A 16,824-nucleotide genomic window follows, 5' to 3' on the forward strand; every position below is an offset into this window, starting at 1 on the left:
GTGGCATAGTAGGTAAGGCATTTGACTGTTAACCTGAAGACTGGCAGTTCAAACCCACCACCTGCACTATGGAAGGAAGATAAGGCAGTCTACTTCGGTACATATTTACAGCCTTGGAAACCCAATGTGGGTTGTTATGAGTCAGAATCGACGTGATGGCAATGTGTTTATCCTTCATCATTGCCTTCATCCTACTCGTATCTTCACCTAACTCACAGTCCCTTAATTCTTGGCAATTTCAATATATATGTAAGTTGAGGATCCCCCCTACAACTGATTTCTGTTTCTGGAACACTTCCTTCCAAGGATCTTGCTATTCTTGCTCTCAGCCACTTACTCCCATGTTCATACTAGATTCACTAGATAAATGCCACCCCTATATAATTTAGTTCCATTATATCCTCTAACTACTATTGCTGATCTTTTTAGCTCATTCTCTCTGAACCTCAACTGTAAAATCCTTGTCACTGACACCTCCAATCCATTGATCTTACCTGTTTTTCACTATACTTTGCTGTTTTCCTGGATGTCCAATCTAGTCTCTTTACCATTTATGGTAAAGGTCCATCATAATCATTCTTCTCTAGTATACACCTTCACCTCCCTGGCCCCTTTATACTTGCCTGATAAAATCTAACTCTCTACCTATTCCATGCCTGGACCTATTCAGCCGAATGCAGCTGGAGAAACACATACATTAAAGGCATTCACACAAAGCTTTGGTTACAGTGACATTTATTGTTCATTATCTGGTCTCTGACTAGAATGTAAGGTCTACTAGGGCAGAGATCCCCCCATCTCCACCCCCGATTTATTTACTGATCTAAGCCAAGTGCTTAGAATAGTATTATTTAACAGTGGACTCAAACATTTGCTTAATGACTGAATAGGAATTACAGAAAGAGAACACAGAAAATGGGAAGGGAGAAAATCAATAACAAAGTAATTCAAGAAAATAGAAGAATAGGAGTTCCTAGAATTAACAGGGCCCACTGGTGCCCAGTATCATGCAAAAAAAACGGCAAACCACAACCTCATGAAATTTTAAAACATATGGTGAAATAGAGTATTATATCAGTTTCCAGAGAGTGGGGGAAAATGGGTCACATACAAACAATTAGAAATTAAAATGTCCTCAGAATTCTCAATAGCCAAACTGGAAGCCAGAAGAGAATGAAGCATTTTCTTTTTAACCATCAGAGGGAAAATAATTGCCAAACCAGAATTCTATACCTAACCAAACTACTGATCAATTAAGTAAGTAAAATAAAGACATATTCAAGGCCTGCAAGATCATGAAAAATATACAGTCCACATACCCCTTTTCTCAGGAAGTTACTAAAAGTGTAACAAAATGAGAAAATAGGTAAAAGAAGAAGGCATGAGACGCTGGCAGAAGAGTAGCCAACACAAACCACAGGCAGAGGAAACCCCAAATGATGGTGAATGGTGATCATATCTCTTTACAAATGGAGTTAGCTATTAGTGCAGAATAGGATAATCAGAATGCTCCAAGACTCAAAAAGATGGAATTGAAAGAATACCTAATTCATCTGAAAACGCAAAGAGTGGATTTAAACTACTTTTAGAAAGTCTGTGACTAAATAATAAATACACAGAAAACCAAGCAGATGAAAAACAAAAATCACAATATTAACTTTAAGAGAAATATAAGAGTAATGAAGAAAATGAAAGGCAATCCTAAAATACTACATGCCTCCACTAGAAATAGTATTTACAGAGTCCTAATAATATAAACAGACAGGAATTATACCACTTTTTTATTAGGAGTATGTAAGAATAGGAACTATGTACACGTGGGGCAGGGACAGGGCATGAAATACAGCTAAATCCTCAGCTTCCAAAGAGGGATGTCAATAGAGTATCTAAAACAGAAAAATAGCAGCAACATAAGCATGTTATATGGAGATATACAAGGACACCACACATCCTAAGAATCAGCTGAAAGAACGGAATAGAAATGGTTGGGAGTGAGGGTGAAGGAGGCAGGGCATAGGACTGCTGTCTTCATAATTAGCTTTGCAGAAACTATTTGACCCCTTAAACTATGTGTCCTGTAAAATGGTTTAAAAGAACAGGAAATAGTAAAGAGGCAAATTGTAAAATCTTTTTATCCCTCTATTATAAAGTCAAATAATTTAATCCTAAATTTAATCTTATTTGATGACTGGTTTGAAACAAGCACATTCCTTTCTAGTGGACATTTTAATTTGCTAACATTTTACCATGTAATTTCACCAGTTACAATTAATATTACCTTCCAATGAAAAGAATGCCTTTACCTGTGATAGGAGCTCTTCCTTTTCTCCAGCAAGTTTTCGTAGCCTTACATCTAAAATAAATTTAAAAGGATGTAAACTAAATTTGTAGTGATGCAGTACTATGAACAATTAAAAATAATTCTTCAAAGTAATAATTAATAGTAAAGACTATCTGGTAAATTAAATTACATCTCTGAATACCCAAAGAAATAAAGGCTTTAAAAGTGTTATCATGAAAAAGAACTTATCAACCTATATTTCTACAGAACTAATATTTATCAGGGAAAATACAATGTTTGCTCCCTGAAAGTACTGATTTTCCACTTAAAAGATAAAGTACAAAGGAGATCATTTCCTTGATTTAAAATGTGCAAACTTTTACCTATAACTCATATTCCAAGGGTGCTTCCACAGGCTTAAGGCCTTCACAGGAGAGAAGATATGGGAAAGAGGAGAGTAAGAGTGTAAAAGACATAAGGAGGGAAAGATGGAACAAGAAAAACAGAAGAAGCAGAGTCCCATGAAAGCTAGTAGGAAAGGAAGGGAAACACCTCGAAGCCCAGGGCTAATCTGAGGCTTGACAAGATCATCAGGGCTCACACGTGGCCTGTGGTGAGAGCTGCTCTGGCCAAGCCTGCCTTAAAATAGGCACCATGAGCTGAGAAGATACCCATAGATCAATCAGTGAAATAAACAGTTCACATCTGTCCAGCCATCCCCCACAACCAAACAAGGTCTGGTTTCTTCAGCATTTTCCTTAGTAATCCCAAAGGTCACCTTTCAACTAACTGATCGTCTCATAAAATAAAAAGTATCACCTGTGAGTACTGTGCTTCATATATATATATATATATATAAAACAAAACCAAACTAGCTGCCACTGAGCCATTTCTAACTCATAGCAATCCCCATTGGGTTTCCCAGGCTGTAAATCTTTATGGAAGTAGATTGCCCCATCTTCCTTCCTTGAAGCGGCTGGTGGGTTTGAACTGCTGACCTTCCAGTTAGCAGTCAAGTGCCTTATCCAATGCACCACCAGAGCGCTTTGTGTGTGTGTGTGTATGTGTGTATTTGTGTATGTGTGTGTGTGTGTGTGTGTGTATCGATGGAGGAAACGGTCTGGGCTGCCAGTAGCCTCACTCCATCCTCTAGATCTTCTCACTTGCCTAGCATTTTCTGCTTTATCAAAGTTCTCTTCAAATACATTTCTGGATTTCTGCACATCAGTGAATATTATTACTATTAATAAATTTTGCAGCTTGCCCACTCTTACATCATATTCACTCTTCTAGGAAACCTACACATACAAGAAAACAAGAAGAAAAAAGGTCATTTTTTTAATCAATGAAAGTAGGCTGGTGATAGTTTATCAATGCCATTTTTCTTTCTATAATCTATAGCAGGATTCTTAGTGGAGGGACTAGATGGCCATTTGTGTGGTTTCTTGGAGATTCTCAAAAGGTTAAACCTAAAAGGGGCTCAGATACCTTATTCTGGAAATCACATCCCTCTGATACCATCTCCTGTTGCTCATCTGTTTTTTGCCTTAAGAATAACAGTGGCAAAAGCTACAGGTTGTGGGGGATGGCTGGGATTAGTAGCAGAACGTAAAACCAGATGCTGTGAGAAGAAGAAACTTAAAACATACTTGGGAAGGTTCCTGCCAGCCCACTGCTTTCCAATGAGGGTGCTGAACTATCTCTTCAAAGAGGTATCCATTTAAGTGAAAAAGCAATGTGTATATACACCCGTGGTACTTCCATCCAGGGACTTTATAGTTACGTGTACTACTTCACAATGACCCTGATGCTGGCTTCCCAAGGTCAAGAGTGTCTGAAGGAAATATGTCCCAATTTCTTCCTGTTAAAGATCTAGATAAGATTCAGGGAGCCCTAATGTTGTTTTTGTTTTCCAAACTGGTAAATGAATAAGCTCGAAGCTCAATAAGGCTACAATAATCCAAATCAACAATGTATCAGTGTCTTACCTAATGGCCCTTCACCTGCTGACTCCAAGACTTGGGCAGCTTCCTGAGACACAACAGTGATGGCTCCAACCACTGGTTCATGATCGACATCACCATTGGGAGTGCCATTGGGGATTATAACTAAGCCATGTTTCTGTGGGAAAGAAAAAAAAAAAATGTATCATCACAAAAAACAGCCCACATGGAAACAGTATGTTCTGTCAGGTTAATGTGCAATGATGTCTGCGTGCCACAGGTAAAATCTGGTTGGAATTAGTTAAATGGAATATAACTGCAGAAGAAATGACTTAAGCCTACCAAATCTGGATTAGGGAATGAATACTGCTGTTTGTACTCAGGCTAGGAAAGATAACAGGGTGAAAGGAAAGAAAAACAAGTAAAGCAGTGAACAACCTGTTCTGTCACATGTCTGATGCTAACATACCTCTCCTGTCTTCACTGTCTCCTTCAGGTCAGCCAACTCCTCTTTGAGCGTATCTCGCTCATTCCTAAGGCAGGCAATGTATTCTTTCTGTTTCTCTAGGGCCTGGTTTTAGGCAGGGTAGCAAAAGAAAGAATGGCACAGAAAAAGAGCAAGTGAAAGGTAGTAGAGTTGTATCCAATTCAACTCAATAAATATAATGGCATAATAAGCAAGGAAGCAGTTAGACGCTTAGAAACAAGTAATCTGATATTGACAGAGACATAAAGTTATATAAGTACACATCTCCAGGAGATATTTTTAATAGAAATCAGTTCTCATGCATAAATTCAGCAAAACATGCTTATTACATCAGGCAGGAAAAAAATTTTTTTAGTCAATAGGGGAAAAAAGCAGGAAAAGGAAGATGAAGACAGCAGCAATATTAAAGTTTTCCTTACTGCCCTCAGTACATTTTCATTTGGTAAATAGAAAAACACATTTCATGTTTAACTAAAATAGTTTATTAAAGAATACACCTGACTTTAAAAAAAAAGGTTCTGGAAGAAAAATAACTAGTACACATAAGGTATTTCAATTAAATATTAGTTGCAGTGATAGTTCTCTAGATAATGTGGCAAAACATTCCTCAAATACCACTTAATTAAAAATTGCTAATTTCCAAAGGGATTCTCAAGTGTCTGTTTCTGTTTATTTAATTAAACACAAAGTCACTTTTTTTACCTTCAAACTGTGAAAATCAAAAACAAAACACTGACAAACACGGTCCACCTATGCAGGATAGCAGAATATGGGTTTGGGGATCAGCCTTTTCAGCCTTGTCATACACTTAACTGACCTGAGTCTCAGTTTCCTTAAAAGAGTAAGCTAGTGTTTTCATTTGTATTTTCACAGCTATTTCCTGAATCTCATGATTGTTAGAGCTGAGTATGGTGTAGAAACAGAAACATACTCCAGTGACAAATCAAATTCACTACAAAGGTAACAGAATAACACCCCCCTTAAGCAGTCTATGCAGGGCCCTGAAAGCTAGACTATTTGAAAAAGCCATTTTCTACATAGTTGATCATGTATTTAATGTTTTCTACCAGCATTCTCACTAATCGAAGTAGTTAAACTATACCAGGTAACTCTCCCGTCAGTTTATTATTGGGTTTAGAAGTAGGCCAACTGCTTATTACCGATGGTTGAATAGTTGGGCACTTTTTAAATGATGATCTTCCTATTCTGTAACCATACTGGGAATAAATAAAAGAAAAAATGATGGCAACTACCATTTGTATAGCTCCGACTACATGGCAGACACTTTTATATATATTCACATTGTGTATTATATATTAAATATATATATAATTTGTCCTTTATATGTTATTACATAATAAAAAATAATTTCTCCCTCACATACCTTGCAATGTAGTTGTTTTATCCCCATTTTAAGGACCAGAAAATTGACACTCAGAGACGGTTATATATATATTGGTCAAAGTCATAGTAAGTGGTAAAGCCAAGAAACTGAATCTAGTTTTATTTTTTTCTGTTGTTGCTCCAAAGCCCTCACACACCTTTTCGATATCCTAGCCCAATGAAAGCTAAAATTATGTTTTCTTATTGTCATACCAGATGATGCTGGATAAATAGTCCATAGAGGCAAATCCCGTAGTTGTGTGCCATTAAGCTGATTCTGACTAATAGCAACTCTACAGGACAGAGTAGACCTGTCCCAAAGGGTTTTCTTGGCTGTAATCTTTACAGAAGCAGATTGCCAGGTCTTTTCTCCTACGATGTCACTGGCCAGTTCAAACTGCCGACCTTTCATTTGGCAGCCAAGCGCTTAACCACCATGCCACCAGGGCTCTTTGCGCAAGTCCTGCTGCTTACTTTATCGAAACTACAATACCAACATCTAACTTCCTTTTGACAATTTATATTCACACTATATGTGTCTTCAGTCTGCCTATAAATTAAGAATTTGAGTTTCTACCAACTTAAGGCATGACTTTAACATTTCAAGCTAATGTTAACACTCCATGACATTAATAACGAATGAAGCATTAGGACAGCAAAGCACAAGCAATACTTTTCCATCTGTTGCCAGTCACTTTATTCTCCACTAGGTCAGATATTTTGGGCTCCTGGTATCTATGTGCATAGTTATGCCATGCATCATTACATGGAACTGAGTAAATGATCACTTTCACAACATGCTTTATATAAACAACACTACTGAATAGAAAAGACCTCTTAGGAACAGACCAATTGGAAACAAGAAATTCCAGCAAATGCGAGTACATGCCTTTGTTCTTTTCCCACATCTTACAGGTTTTATTTTTACTTTTGAACATTTTAATTTTATATTCCCATAATTATAGATGGGGATATAAAATACATCCTGTAAATGCACCCATTTCACCACAAAGTTTGAAGACTACTGAAATACCTTATAATTGGATCAAATATATTCACACTGGATCTGAAATCCTCTGTATTACCTGACCAGACAACCACTACCCTTGTGTTTGCATGCAACAATAGCTCTTGTAGTAAAGATATTTTTTTAGGATAAAATACATGCTTGTGGAGATCTAATTCTTCTTTACCCTAAACTAACTTGCAAATAAACTTTTTTGGCAACAGATTAATTCCTCACATAACTGCACAGGGGAACAAAAATCTTTAGTCAGAATGGGAGTGAGTCTCATGCAGGACTACAACAGATACACAAATCTCTCATATACACCTGTCTACATAGGGCCCCTGTTGCTTAGAAGTGCAGTAGAGTCAAGAACAGTAGGCTCAATAAAGGAAGAACTAAAGAAAACTAAATTTCAACCTGGGACAATGAACCAGTTCCTGCATTAGATTACTAAATTTAAATTTTGAAAGTGAAGCTTCAGGCAAATGATGCATTAGGTAGTCACTGACCATACTGAATATACATGTCCTTTAAAAGTCAAGAGACAGAAAAACTACTGATATACTCAACAACTTGGATGAATCTTAAAGGAATTTTGCTGAGTGAAAAAAGTCAATTCCAAAAGGTTATAATCAGTATGATTCCATTTATATAACATTCTTAAAATGACAAAATTATAGAAATGGAGAACAACTTAGTGTTTGCCAGGGGCTTAGGGCAGGACATGGGCAGTAGTAGATGTGGCTAAAAGGGCAACAATAGCAATCCCTTGTGGTGATGGAACTGTTCTGTATGGGGACTGTATAAGTAGCAATATCCTAGTTGTGACATTATACTACAGTTTTATAAGATGTTACATTTGGGGGAAACTGGGTAAATGGTACAAATGATTTCTCTTACTTATTTCTTACAAATGCAAACAAATCTTCAATTTTCTCAAAATAAAAAGTGTAAGTAAAAAAAAAGTCAAGGGAACACATTATTATCACACATAGAATGAAGAGACCCACTTATTCATTCAAATAAATGCCAAGAAAATTATAAAGACAAATAATTTGTATCTTGGCAATCTATACACATTTTTGGTAAGAGGAAAAAAAAAAAAAACTTGTGTTTTGATCTATTTTATTGGACTGAGAAATTTACAGTTTTTCTACAGTTGGTCCAAGATAAGACACTGAGACAATCATATAATTAGAAATCATGGACCTGCAGATACATGCTAAAGAAAATTATGTAAAGCCTTAAAAGAAGTCTCGTTCTAGATAGTGACCAAACTGAACTAAACTTTACAAATTGTTTACTCCATACCACACTATTTTTTTCATATCTCATTTTAAATTCTCCATGTAAAAATTTACATAAAATCAGTAATTCACAACCACAATTTCAAAACCCTTGATAGAATTAATAATCCAATCTCCTGCATCAAGCTCCTGAAAAGGTTCACTATGCATTTTCTGAGTCTCCTATTCCAGGGCTTTCACTCATAATTTTCCCTGTTCTGGTTATCAATCCAAAGTGTGGGTTGCAGATTCTGGTCTATCCCAGTTTTGCTTGGTTGGGCATGACTGAACCAATTTGAACCATGTAAAGCTTAACTTTAGAAACTTGACATAAAAGGTAGCTTTATATGTCTTTAAAATTTTGGTCTACCAATTTCTTAAGAAGCAATTTTTTTTCTCCCAATGTGTTTATTAATGAGAGGACAGAGGTACTTGGAAATGTAAAAAGGACTATGTATTGCTGCTGTGGCTGGATTTCAGAATGCCTGTAACAATGGAAGGTATAATCCAGAAGGCTTCCCAGTGAGGCATGTCTATCACAAGTACTTTTAGAGATCTTTGCAGACTTTTTCCTACCCCACCTAAATTCAGGAAGAACAGTGTGTCCTTCCCTGAAAAGGTAAGCCTCTAGCAGCTATGGCTACATATTTCCCCTATTCCACAACAGAGGGGCCACAAGGGATGACCTGGTGGGATCTTCTTCAGCCTCCAGTGTATTTGGAGGATTTACTTGCAAGATTACCAAAAAAGCCATGAAGATTTTTTCCTTATCTGGTCCCATTTGGGGAATTCTGAGGTTATAATTAGACACTGCATCACAGTTTGGCAGCCCTGGCAAATGTAGCATTCCTAAGCACTTCTGTAATTGAACTGATTTTAATCTCTTCCTATTTTATTCACCAAGGTTTTATGGGTCACTAATAACTTTTGTTCCACCCTAACTCCCTATATCCCTTAAAAAATTTCTTGCTTTTATCTAAATTTTTGTATATAAGAATATCAAGTTACCCACTGAGTCTGAATTAAATGCCTGTGGCTGCTTCTGTATAAGACTCCTAAGGGAACAAACAACTTCCTCACAGAATCCCTACTTACAGGTTCCACAAGCCCAGAACCAGCTAGACAGACAGACAGTTTCCAGGCATACTATCAGATGTGTCTGGTCTGTCCCATCATCCCCTAACAGAAGTCTCCTTCTGTCTCCTGCTTCTTCATATTTCATACTTTCAAAATACTCAGTAACAGCCAAAATGGCAGATTTTAACATAGAAGGATCTCTACGTTAAATATATTGGTCTATTCATCACCAAAGCCCAATTTTATCTCATACCCCAATTTTTTTATCTTTCCAAAGAAGTGTCTCTTGGAGATCAAACACCTCTTTTGTCATGGTGTCTATTTTCTGCTGCATGCGCTGATTCTCCTGCAGAGGAAAAGGGGAAGAGAAGTAATCAAAGAGCAGAAAGAAAAAAGGCAGGGGCACAGAGAGAGGAAAACAGAACAAAAATAAAGAAGCTTAACAAAAGGAGAAAGTCTGTGATGAACAGGAAAGGCAAACATTGCTTGCTAAGAGGAAAGATGACATCCAGAATGTTGGTGACATAACAATGTTCATTGGCTTGTCCTTACAAAAGTAAGCAAGAAAACTGGGAATAACTTCTAACCACAGCTATGTGGAAGCCAGCCAATTAAGTTTTCTGTGTATACACAGCTCTTTATGTGTACTCTTCCTTTGATAACTTTTATTTTTTCCAAATATGGAACAATCTACATTTCTAAAGAAGGAAATTCAGTTTTGCTTATGAACAAATGATCCCTATCATGGAGTACAGCAGTAGTTCTGAATTTTATTTTTTAAAGCAACTAAAAAAATACAAGACACATATTTCTTTGTTTATCATTTAAAATTCCTGTTAGCAGAATCTATAATGCAAGAACATCACGAATTTCAAATTCATGAACAGGAACAGTCACGTCAGTTTTTAGGAAAACTCCAATTTAGCAGTTAGCAATTCCAAAAGAACTCTTCTGATTAGGCAATGACAAAATAAACCTGGCAATCTGTTCATGTAAAGATTATAGTCTTGGAAACCCTACAGGGCAGTTCTACTCTATCATATATGGTTGCTATGAGACGAAATGGACTCATGGCACAAAACAACAACGATATTTAACAGGTTTTTTTCTCATGCCTTACTGGTAAATTATCAACTCCTACTTTCCATACCCATACAGTTTTTAATCTACTTTATCATGTGATTAATTCCTAATTCTAAAGAATAAACTACATTATTTGTCATATTCAAGGTCTTTCAGTTATACATAAACATGAATACTAACATTTGAAAGATTCTAATTCTGAACATAAAAACAGCTGCAACTGTAAGAAATCACAATGATAAATAATTATAGAAATATACATGATATATTAGGTAGTCACTAACCATAATGAATATGAACACTACAATTCTCTAAATGCAACTATCAAATTAAAAACAAGAACACTTGATCAATACTAAGGTATGCTATTGAATTTGAGGAGCTAATATAAAGCAGTTTTATTATCATTTTTAAATCATAAAGGAAAGCATATATTTTAATTAGAAAAATGAAAATAGTAGTTGGCATATTTAACACAAAAAAAAGAAAAAAGGGTATTATTTTTAAATAGTATCAGATAAAGAATTTAGATAATAAGCTTCTTGCCATAAATGGAAAAACTACAACAACTAACTTCACGTGGAATCTGATATACCCAAAGGGTTATCTGTATCTGTATTTAGTATTCACAAATTCTACCTACTTTAGGCAGGCTATGGTCGATTCAATTATTAAGACTGACCAAAAAGAAAAGAGAATACAGATCTACAAATAGAAAAATATCGCTGACATACCATCAACACTAAGTAAACATTAGATGCCATGATACCACACTAACAGAGTGGGAAGGGTCTCCCCAAAACTTAATTCCATATTTGAAAAATAACAATCTCAAGAGATAAAACAAAGAGATAAACATTTATTATGCAAAGTATTGTGCATAAAAGGATGGCAAATGCTTTCACTTATTTTTGGATGGACTATGCTCTTTTCCATTCCCAAGATGTTGCCAACACTGTGGCACTTCAGAGTTCTTCAACCAGCAGAAACTTGAACCTCAGCACTGGCCAACTTTGCTTTGTTTATATAAACTGTCTTGACATTTTTTTCTTTTCATTTATCCATCTTAGAAATTTATCTACCTTAGTGAAGATCAAACTTCTTATTCCCTAGGAATCATGTCCCCAAAGGTGTCATTTGTTACATTTCTAACAATGCTGCACAGTAATTTTTCCTTTTGCTACTTCCTAAATTCTCCTTAGGAAAGAATGTACCTAAAAACAAAAGGCACTTACAAAAACTTCTGCTATTAAAAGGGGAATGGTGATAGGGTTCATAATAACTATTTTTTTTAAGCCTTCTTTTTTATGTTTCATGTTTGAGATTTTAGGATACAGCAAAATACAAAGAGATAAGTACACTCGGTGGCATTTTACTCCCTTTCTAGTGCACCACACACATACTTCTCTCATCCAATGCGTTTTTTAAAAAATTAAGTAATTCCACATTTTACGCACATACCTCAATAAGCTCATCTCTTTGCCGAAGGCCTTCTTTAAGTTCATCCATCTTATGCTGCAGCACGCTGCACATATGTTTCTGCCTTTCTAACTCCTGTTATAAATAAGGAATACAATTTACATAGGTTATGAAACATGAAAAATTTGTATACACACACATACAGAAAAAAATAGAAGCCAAGTATGATCTCCAGAAACATGCACAGATTGCAGACCCACAGTAAAAATGCCATTTTCTATGAAAGTTTGAAAATTAAAATATTTCATCTTACATGAACATATATCAGGAAAATCCAAAATTATGAATGCTAAAATTACTACAAACAATGAGATGCCCTAGTAAAGTAACAAGTTACAAAACTAATATACAAAACTTAGTAATTTTCATAGATACAAAAAGAACTAGAGGAGATACAACAAATGCTATTTACAATATCAAAAATAATATACACACATGATAATCTACAAAATACATCTAAAACTGTGAGAAAAATGATGTGAAACATCGCTGGAAGAGAAAGAAATAGGTTTGAACAAATGGAAAGACACAATATCTTGGTTAAAAAGACCCAACGGTATATGTCAGTTCTCCCGAATCTAATAATGTCAAAATAAAAATAACATCATGCTTTTGTCTCTTCAGAGCAAAACCACTTGATTATTAAGTTTATTTAGAAGACAAAAATAGCTAAGAAAATAAAAAGAAAAAAGGAGAAGGGTATTTCCAGATATTTCTTTAGATACAACCCTTAAAAGATATTCTAAGAAGATTTAGCATAGTGGCAGGTTAGAAGATCAACATACAAAAATCAGTTGGATTCCTCTATATCAACAAAGAGATCTCTGAAAAGGAAGTAAGGAAATCAATGCCATTTATAATAGTTTGTTTGTTACTTAAACAAACAAACAAAAATAATCTAAATCTATAATAGATATTCAGGTGGCCAACAAACATATGAAGAAATGTTCTCACACACTGCTGGTGTATAAAGAAGTGAGAGGCAGGACAAAAGGATAAGATAACTTGGGAATAAATCTTACCAGGAACACAAAACACCTATACAAAAAAAAAAAAAAAAGAAAACTATAAAACACTTCAAGAAACAATACAAGAGCTACATAAATGGAAGAACATACCATGCTCATGGACAGGAAGTTTGAACATTATGAAAATGCCAGTGCTACCCAAAGCAATCTATACATTCAATGCAATCCTAATCCAGATTCCATGAAAATTCTTGAAAGGCATGGAAAAACCAATCACCAATTTTGTATGGAAAGGAAAGAGACCTTGGATAAACAAAACATTACTGAAAAAGAAGAACAAAGTAAGAGGTCTTACATGCCCAGATCTCAAAACCCACTACACAGCCACAATTGTCAGAACAGCCTGGTATTGGTACGATGACAGACACATAGACCAATGGAACAGAATTGAGGAACCAGAAATTGACCCATCAACCTATGGGCAGCTGATCTTTGGCAAAGGGCCAAAATCCATTCAATGGAGAAGAGATAGTCTCTTTCACAAATGGTGCTTGCAAAACTGGATATCCCTTTGCAGAAAAATGAAACAAGATTTATACTTCACATCATAGACAAAAACTAACTCCAGATGGATCAAAGACTTCAATGTGAAAGCTAAAACTACAAAATTCATCAAAGAAAAAATAGGGGCAAACTTAGGGCCCTAATTTATGCCATAAATAGACTATCAAGCACAACCAAAGATATCTAAATAGTAGAAGACAAACTAGATTATAGGGGATGTCTAAAAATTAAGTTCTATGTCAATCAAGACTTCTTCAAAAGAGTAAAAAGAGAACCTACAGAATGAGAAAAAAAATATTCTCCAATGACATATCAGAAAAAGGACTTACCTCTAAAATTGATAGAAAACTCTAGCACCTCAACATCAAAGACAAAAAATCCAATTAAAAAATGGGCAGAAGATATGAACAGACATGTCACCAAAGAAGATATTCAGGCGGCCAACATATGAAGAAATGTTCATGATTATTAGCCATTAGAGAGAAGCAAATCAAAACAACTATGAGATACCATCTTACCCAGCGTTAATAGCAAAGTTCAACAAGACAGAAAATAACAAAGGCTGGAGAGGATGTGGAGACATTGGGACTCTCATACACTGCTGGTGGGACTGTAAAATGACACAACCACTGTAGAAAGCAGTATGGCAATTCCTTAAAAAGTTAGAAATAGAAATACCATTTGATCCAGCAATTCTATTACTAGGTATATATCCTTAAGAAGTGAGAGGCAGGACAAGAACAAATACAAGTATACTCATATTCATTACAGCACTATTCACAATAGCAAAGAGATGGAAACAACCTAAGTGCCTATCAGTGGAGGCAAACAAACTGTGATACATATACACAATGGAATACTATGCAACCCTAAAGAACAATGTAGAATCTGCAAAACGCCACAAAACGTGCATGGACTTGGAGGCCATTATGTTAAGTGAAAGAAGTCTATCACAGAAGGGCAAATACTGTATTAGTTCACTATTATAAAAAGTCAAGGCAAAGTTTATATACAGAAGGAAACTTTCTTTGTTGGTTATCATGGATGGGAGGGGAGGGGAGGCTAAATTCCTAGAAAGGTTGAAAAAAAATATAGACAGATAATTAAAAAGATTATTAATAGTTACCAGAGCTAGGAAGGAGGGGTGAAAGGGGAAGCTTTGTTTGTGGGGCAGTGAGTTTATGAAAATGGTGGTGGAATATTTTGGAAAAGGATAGCAGTAATGGTGGCACAACATGAGAAATGTCATCAATGTCCCTGAGCTATAAATGGGGAAGTTGTTAACACCGGCAAATGTCTCATTATGTATGCTTTTACCACAAGAAAAGTAAAAAAAAATTCTAAGACCTCTACAATGAAAATAACATGGTACTGGAACATGGATATACACCAATTGAGCAGAACATGAAAATTCAGAAATAGAACTAATTGCATATATAAATACATTAAACAACAAAAAAAAAAAAACCCATCTGAATCAAGGAGATTTGTATTTGCCAGATATAAATACAAAAACACTTATGAAGTAGGCATTTTTATAAGAGTGTTACTAACAGCAAAGGATTGTAAGCAACTCAAATGCCTGCTAATAAGAAACCAGTGAACAACAGGACATTCACACAACGGAGTAACCATACAGTGGTGAAAAGCATATGGAAGAGCTCTATATACTATAATCATAAGGTGATAAAAATCAAGGTGAAGACAGCATGTATAGTATGCTACCATTGGGACACATATAAGTATATATAGAGAGAGAGAACAAAGGATAAATCCTTTAAAAATTTTTGAAAAACCTTAAAAGGAGGAAGAAATATGGTAGAAGAGGCAAAAGAGATGTAATTCTATGAATATATTTTCTTTGTAAATTTGTACAAATTTCTATGCAAATATTTTACATAACTATAAAAATATTTAATTTCATCAATAATTCCTAAATATTGAAAATAAAATGCAATGAATCTAACTATATATTCACTTGGTAGTATAAACACAGAGAAACTATTTCAAGTAACTTTAAAAAACAAAAGTTTGACTATACATAGCCTGGTGGTAACAATAACAACTGAAAAAAATCAAACAAAAACTTTTCAACTATTTTCAGTAATTACATTGTTGGCAGTAATGTTGGTATTACTATTTTGGGTAATGTGGGATATAGCAATGAGAGTAGAATATAACATAATTACTATCATCCCCAGGACTTTGAGACTGGGAATTGCAATGTGGGGAAAGGAGATATAACTATAACAGAAGAGTTTTAGTAAAAGCCAGAGAGTGCTGAATTTGAACTGGAACTATCAGCATGAATTCATGATATATTCTGTCTTAAAAACAAAATCAAAAACATCATATGCACATTGCCCAGACAAACTCACAAAAAGGCCTATAAACAATGACCAACTTGGTAGCAATGAGTACCCCCAACACTCATACAGCACCACTAAAAAAGAACCACTGAAATGGCTGATTTCAGGTCTAGGACAGAAAATGTACAAGTGAACCTGGAACATCTTCTTGTACCAGATAGCAAAGAAATAACCAAAAACAACTAGACTCGTATATCAAAAGTACTTAGGAATCAAAATACTTTTATCAAAAAGAGGAACAATTTGAACATCAATAAGAATAAAAATCAAGAGCTTAATTTCATGACTTCATAATGATATTTTTTAAATAACATTACTATTGTTGTTGTTAGGTGCCATCGGGTCGGCTCCAACGCATAGGACCCTATGCACAACAGAAAGAAACACTGCCTGGGCCTACGCAGCCACACAATCCTTGCTATACCTCAGCACATTGCTGTAGCCTCTGTGTCAATCCATCTTTTTGAGGGCCTTCCCCTTTTTTGTTGACCCTCCACTTTATCAAATATATCATCCTTCTCCAGTGAATGGTCCCTTCTGACAACATGACCAAAGGAGGTGAGACAAAGTCTTGGCCATCTCACTTCCAAAGAGCAGTCCGGCTGCACTTATTCCAGGACAAATTTGTTGTTTTTTTCTGGCAGTCCATGGTACTTTCAGTATTCTTTGCCAACACATCTCAAAAGCATCAACTCTTCTTCAGTCTTCTTTATTCACTGTCCAGATTTCACATGCATCTGAGGCTACTGAAAATACCATTGTTGGCTCAGGCACACCATGGTCATCAGAGACATCTTTGCCCTTAAGCAGTTTAAAGAGGTCTTTTGCAGCATATTTAACCAGTGCAACATGCCATCTGATTTCTTGACTGCTGCTTCCATTGGTGTTGACTGTG

General features: G+C 35.5%; 1 protein-coding gene across 1 annotated transcript in view; it reads right to left on the bottom strand.

The window, feature by feature from the left end:
- LRRFIP2 (LRR binding FLII interacting protein 2) overlaps positions 1–16,824 on the bottom strand; it is a 103,938-nt gene that overhangs the window by 7,712 nt on the left and 79,402 nt on the right. Inside the window, exons 19-23 of the mRNA XM_007945689.2 lie at positions 12,011–12,103; positions 9,720–9,812; positions 4,694–4,795; positions 4,270–4,402; positions 2,304–2,353 (exon numbers count right to left, since the gene is read on the bottom strand). Of these exons, the coding sequence (XP_007943880.1) occupies positions 2,304–2,353; positions 4,270–4,402; positions 4,694–4,795; positions 9,720–9,812; positions 12,011–12,103 (471 nt within the window). The remainder of the gene's footprint in view (positions 1–2,303; positions 2,354–4,269; positions 4,403–4,693; positions 4,796–9,719; positions 9,813–12,010; positions 12,104–16,824) is intronic.

The sequence above is a fragment of the Orycteropus afer genome, unplaced genomic scaffold, assembly GCF_000298275.1.
Source record: "Orycteropus afer afer isolate SDZICR_OR568_19922 unplaced genomic scaffold, OryAfe1.0 scaffold00142, whole genome shotgun sequence".
NCBI classification, from domain to species: domain Eukaryota; kingdom Metazoa; phylum Chordata; class Mammalia; order Tubulidentata; family Orycteropodidae; genus Orycteropus; species Orycteropus afer.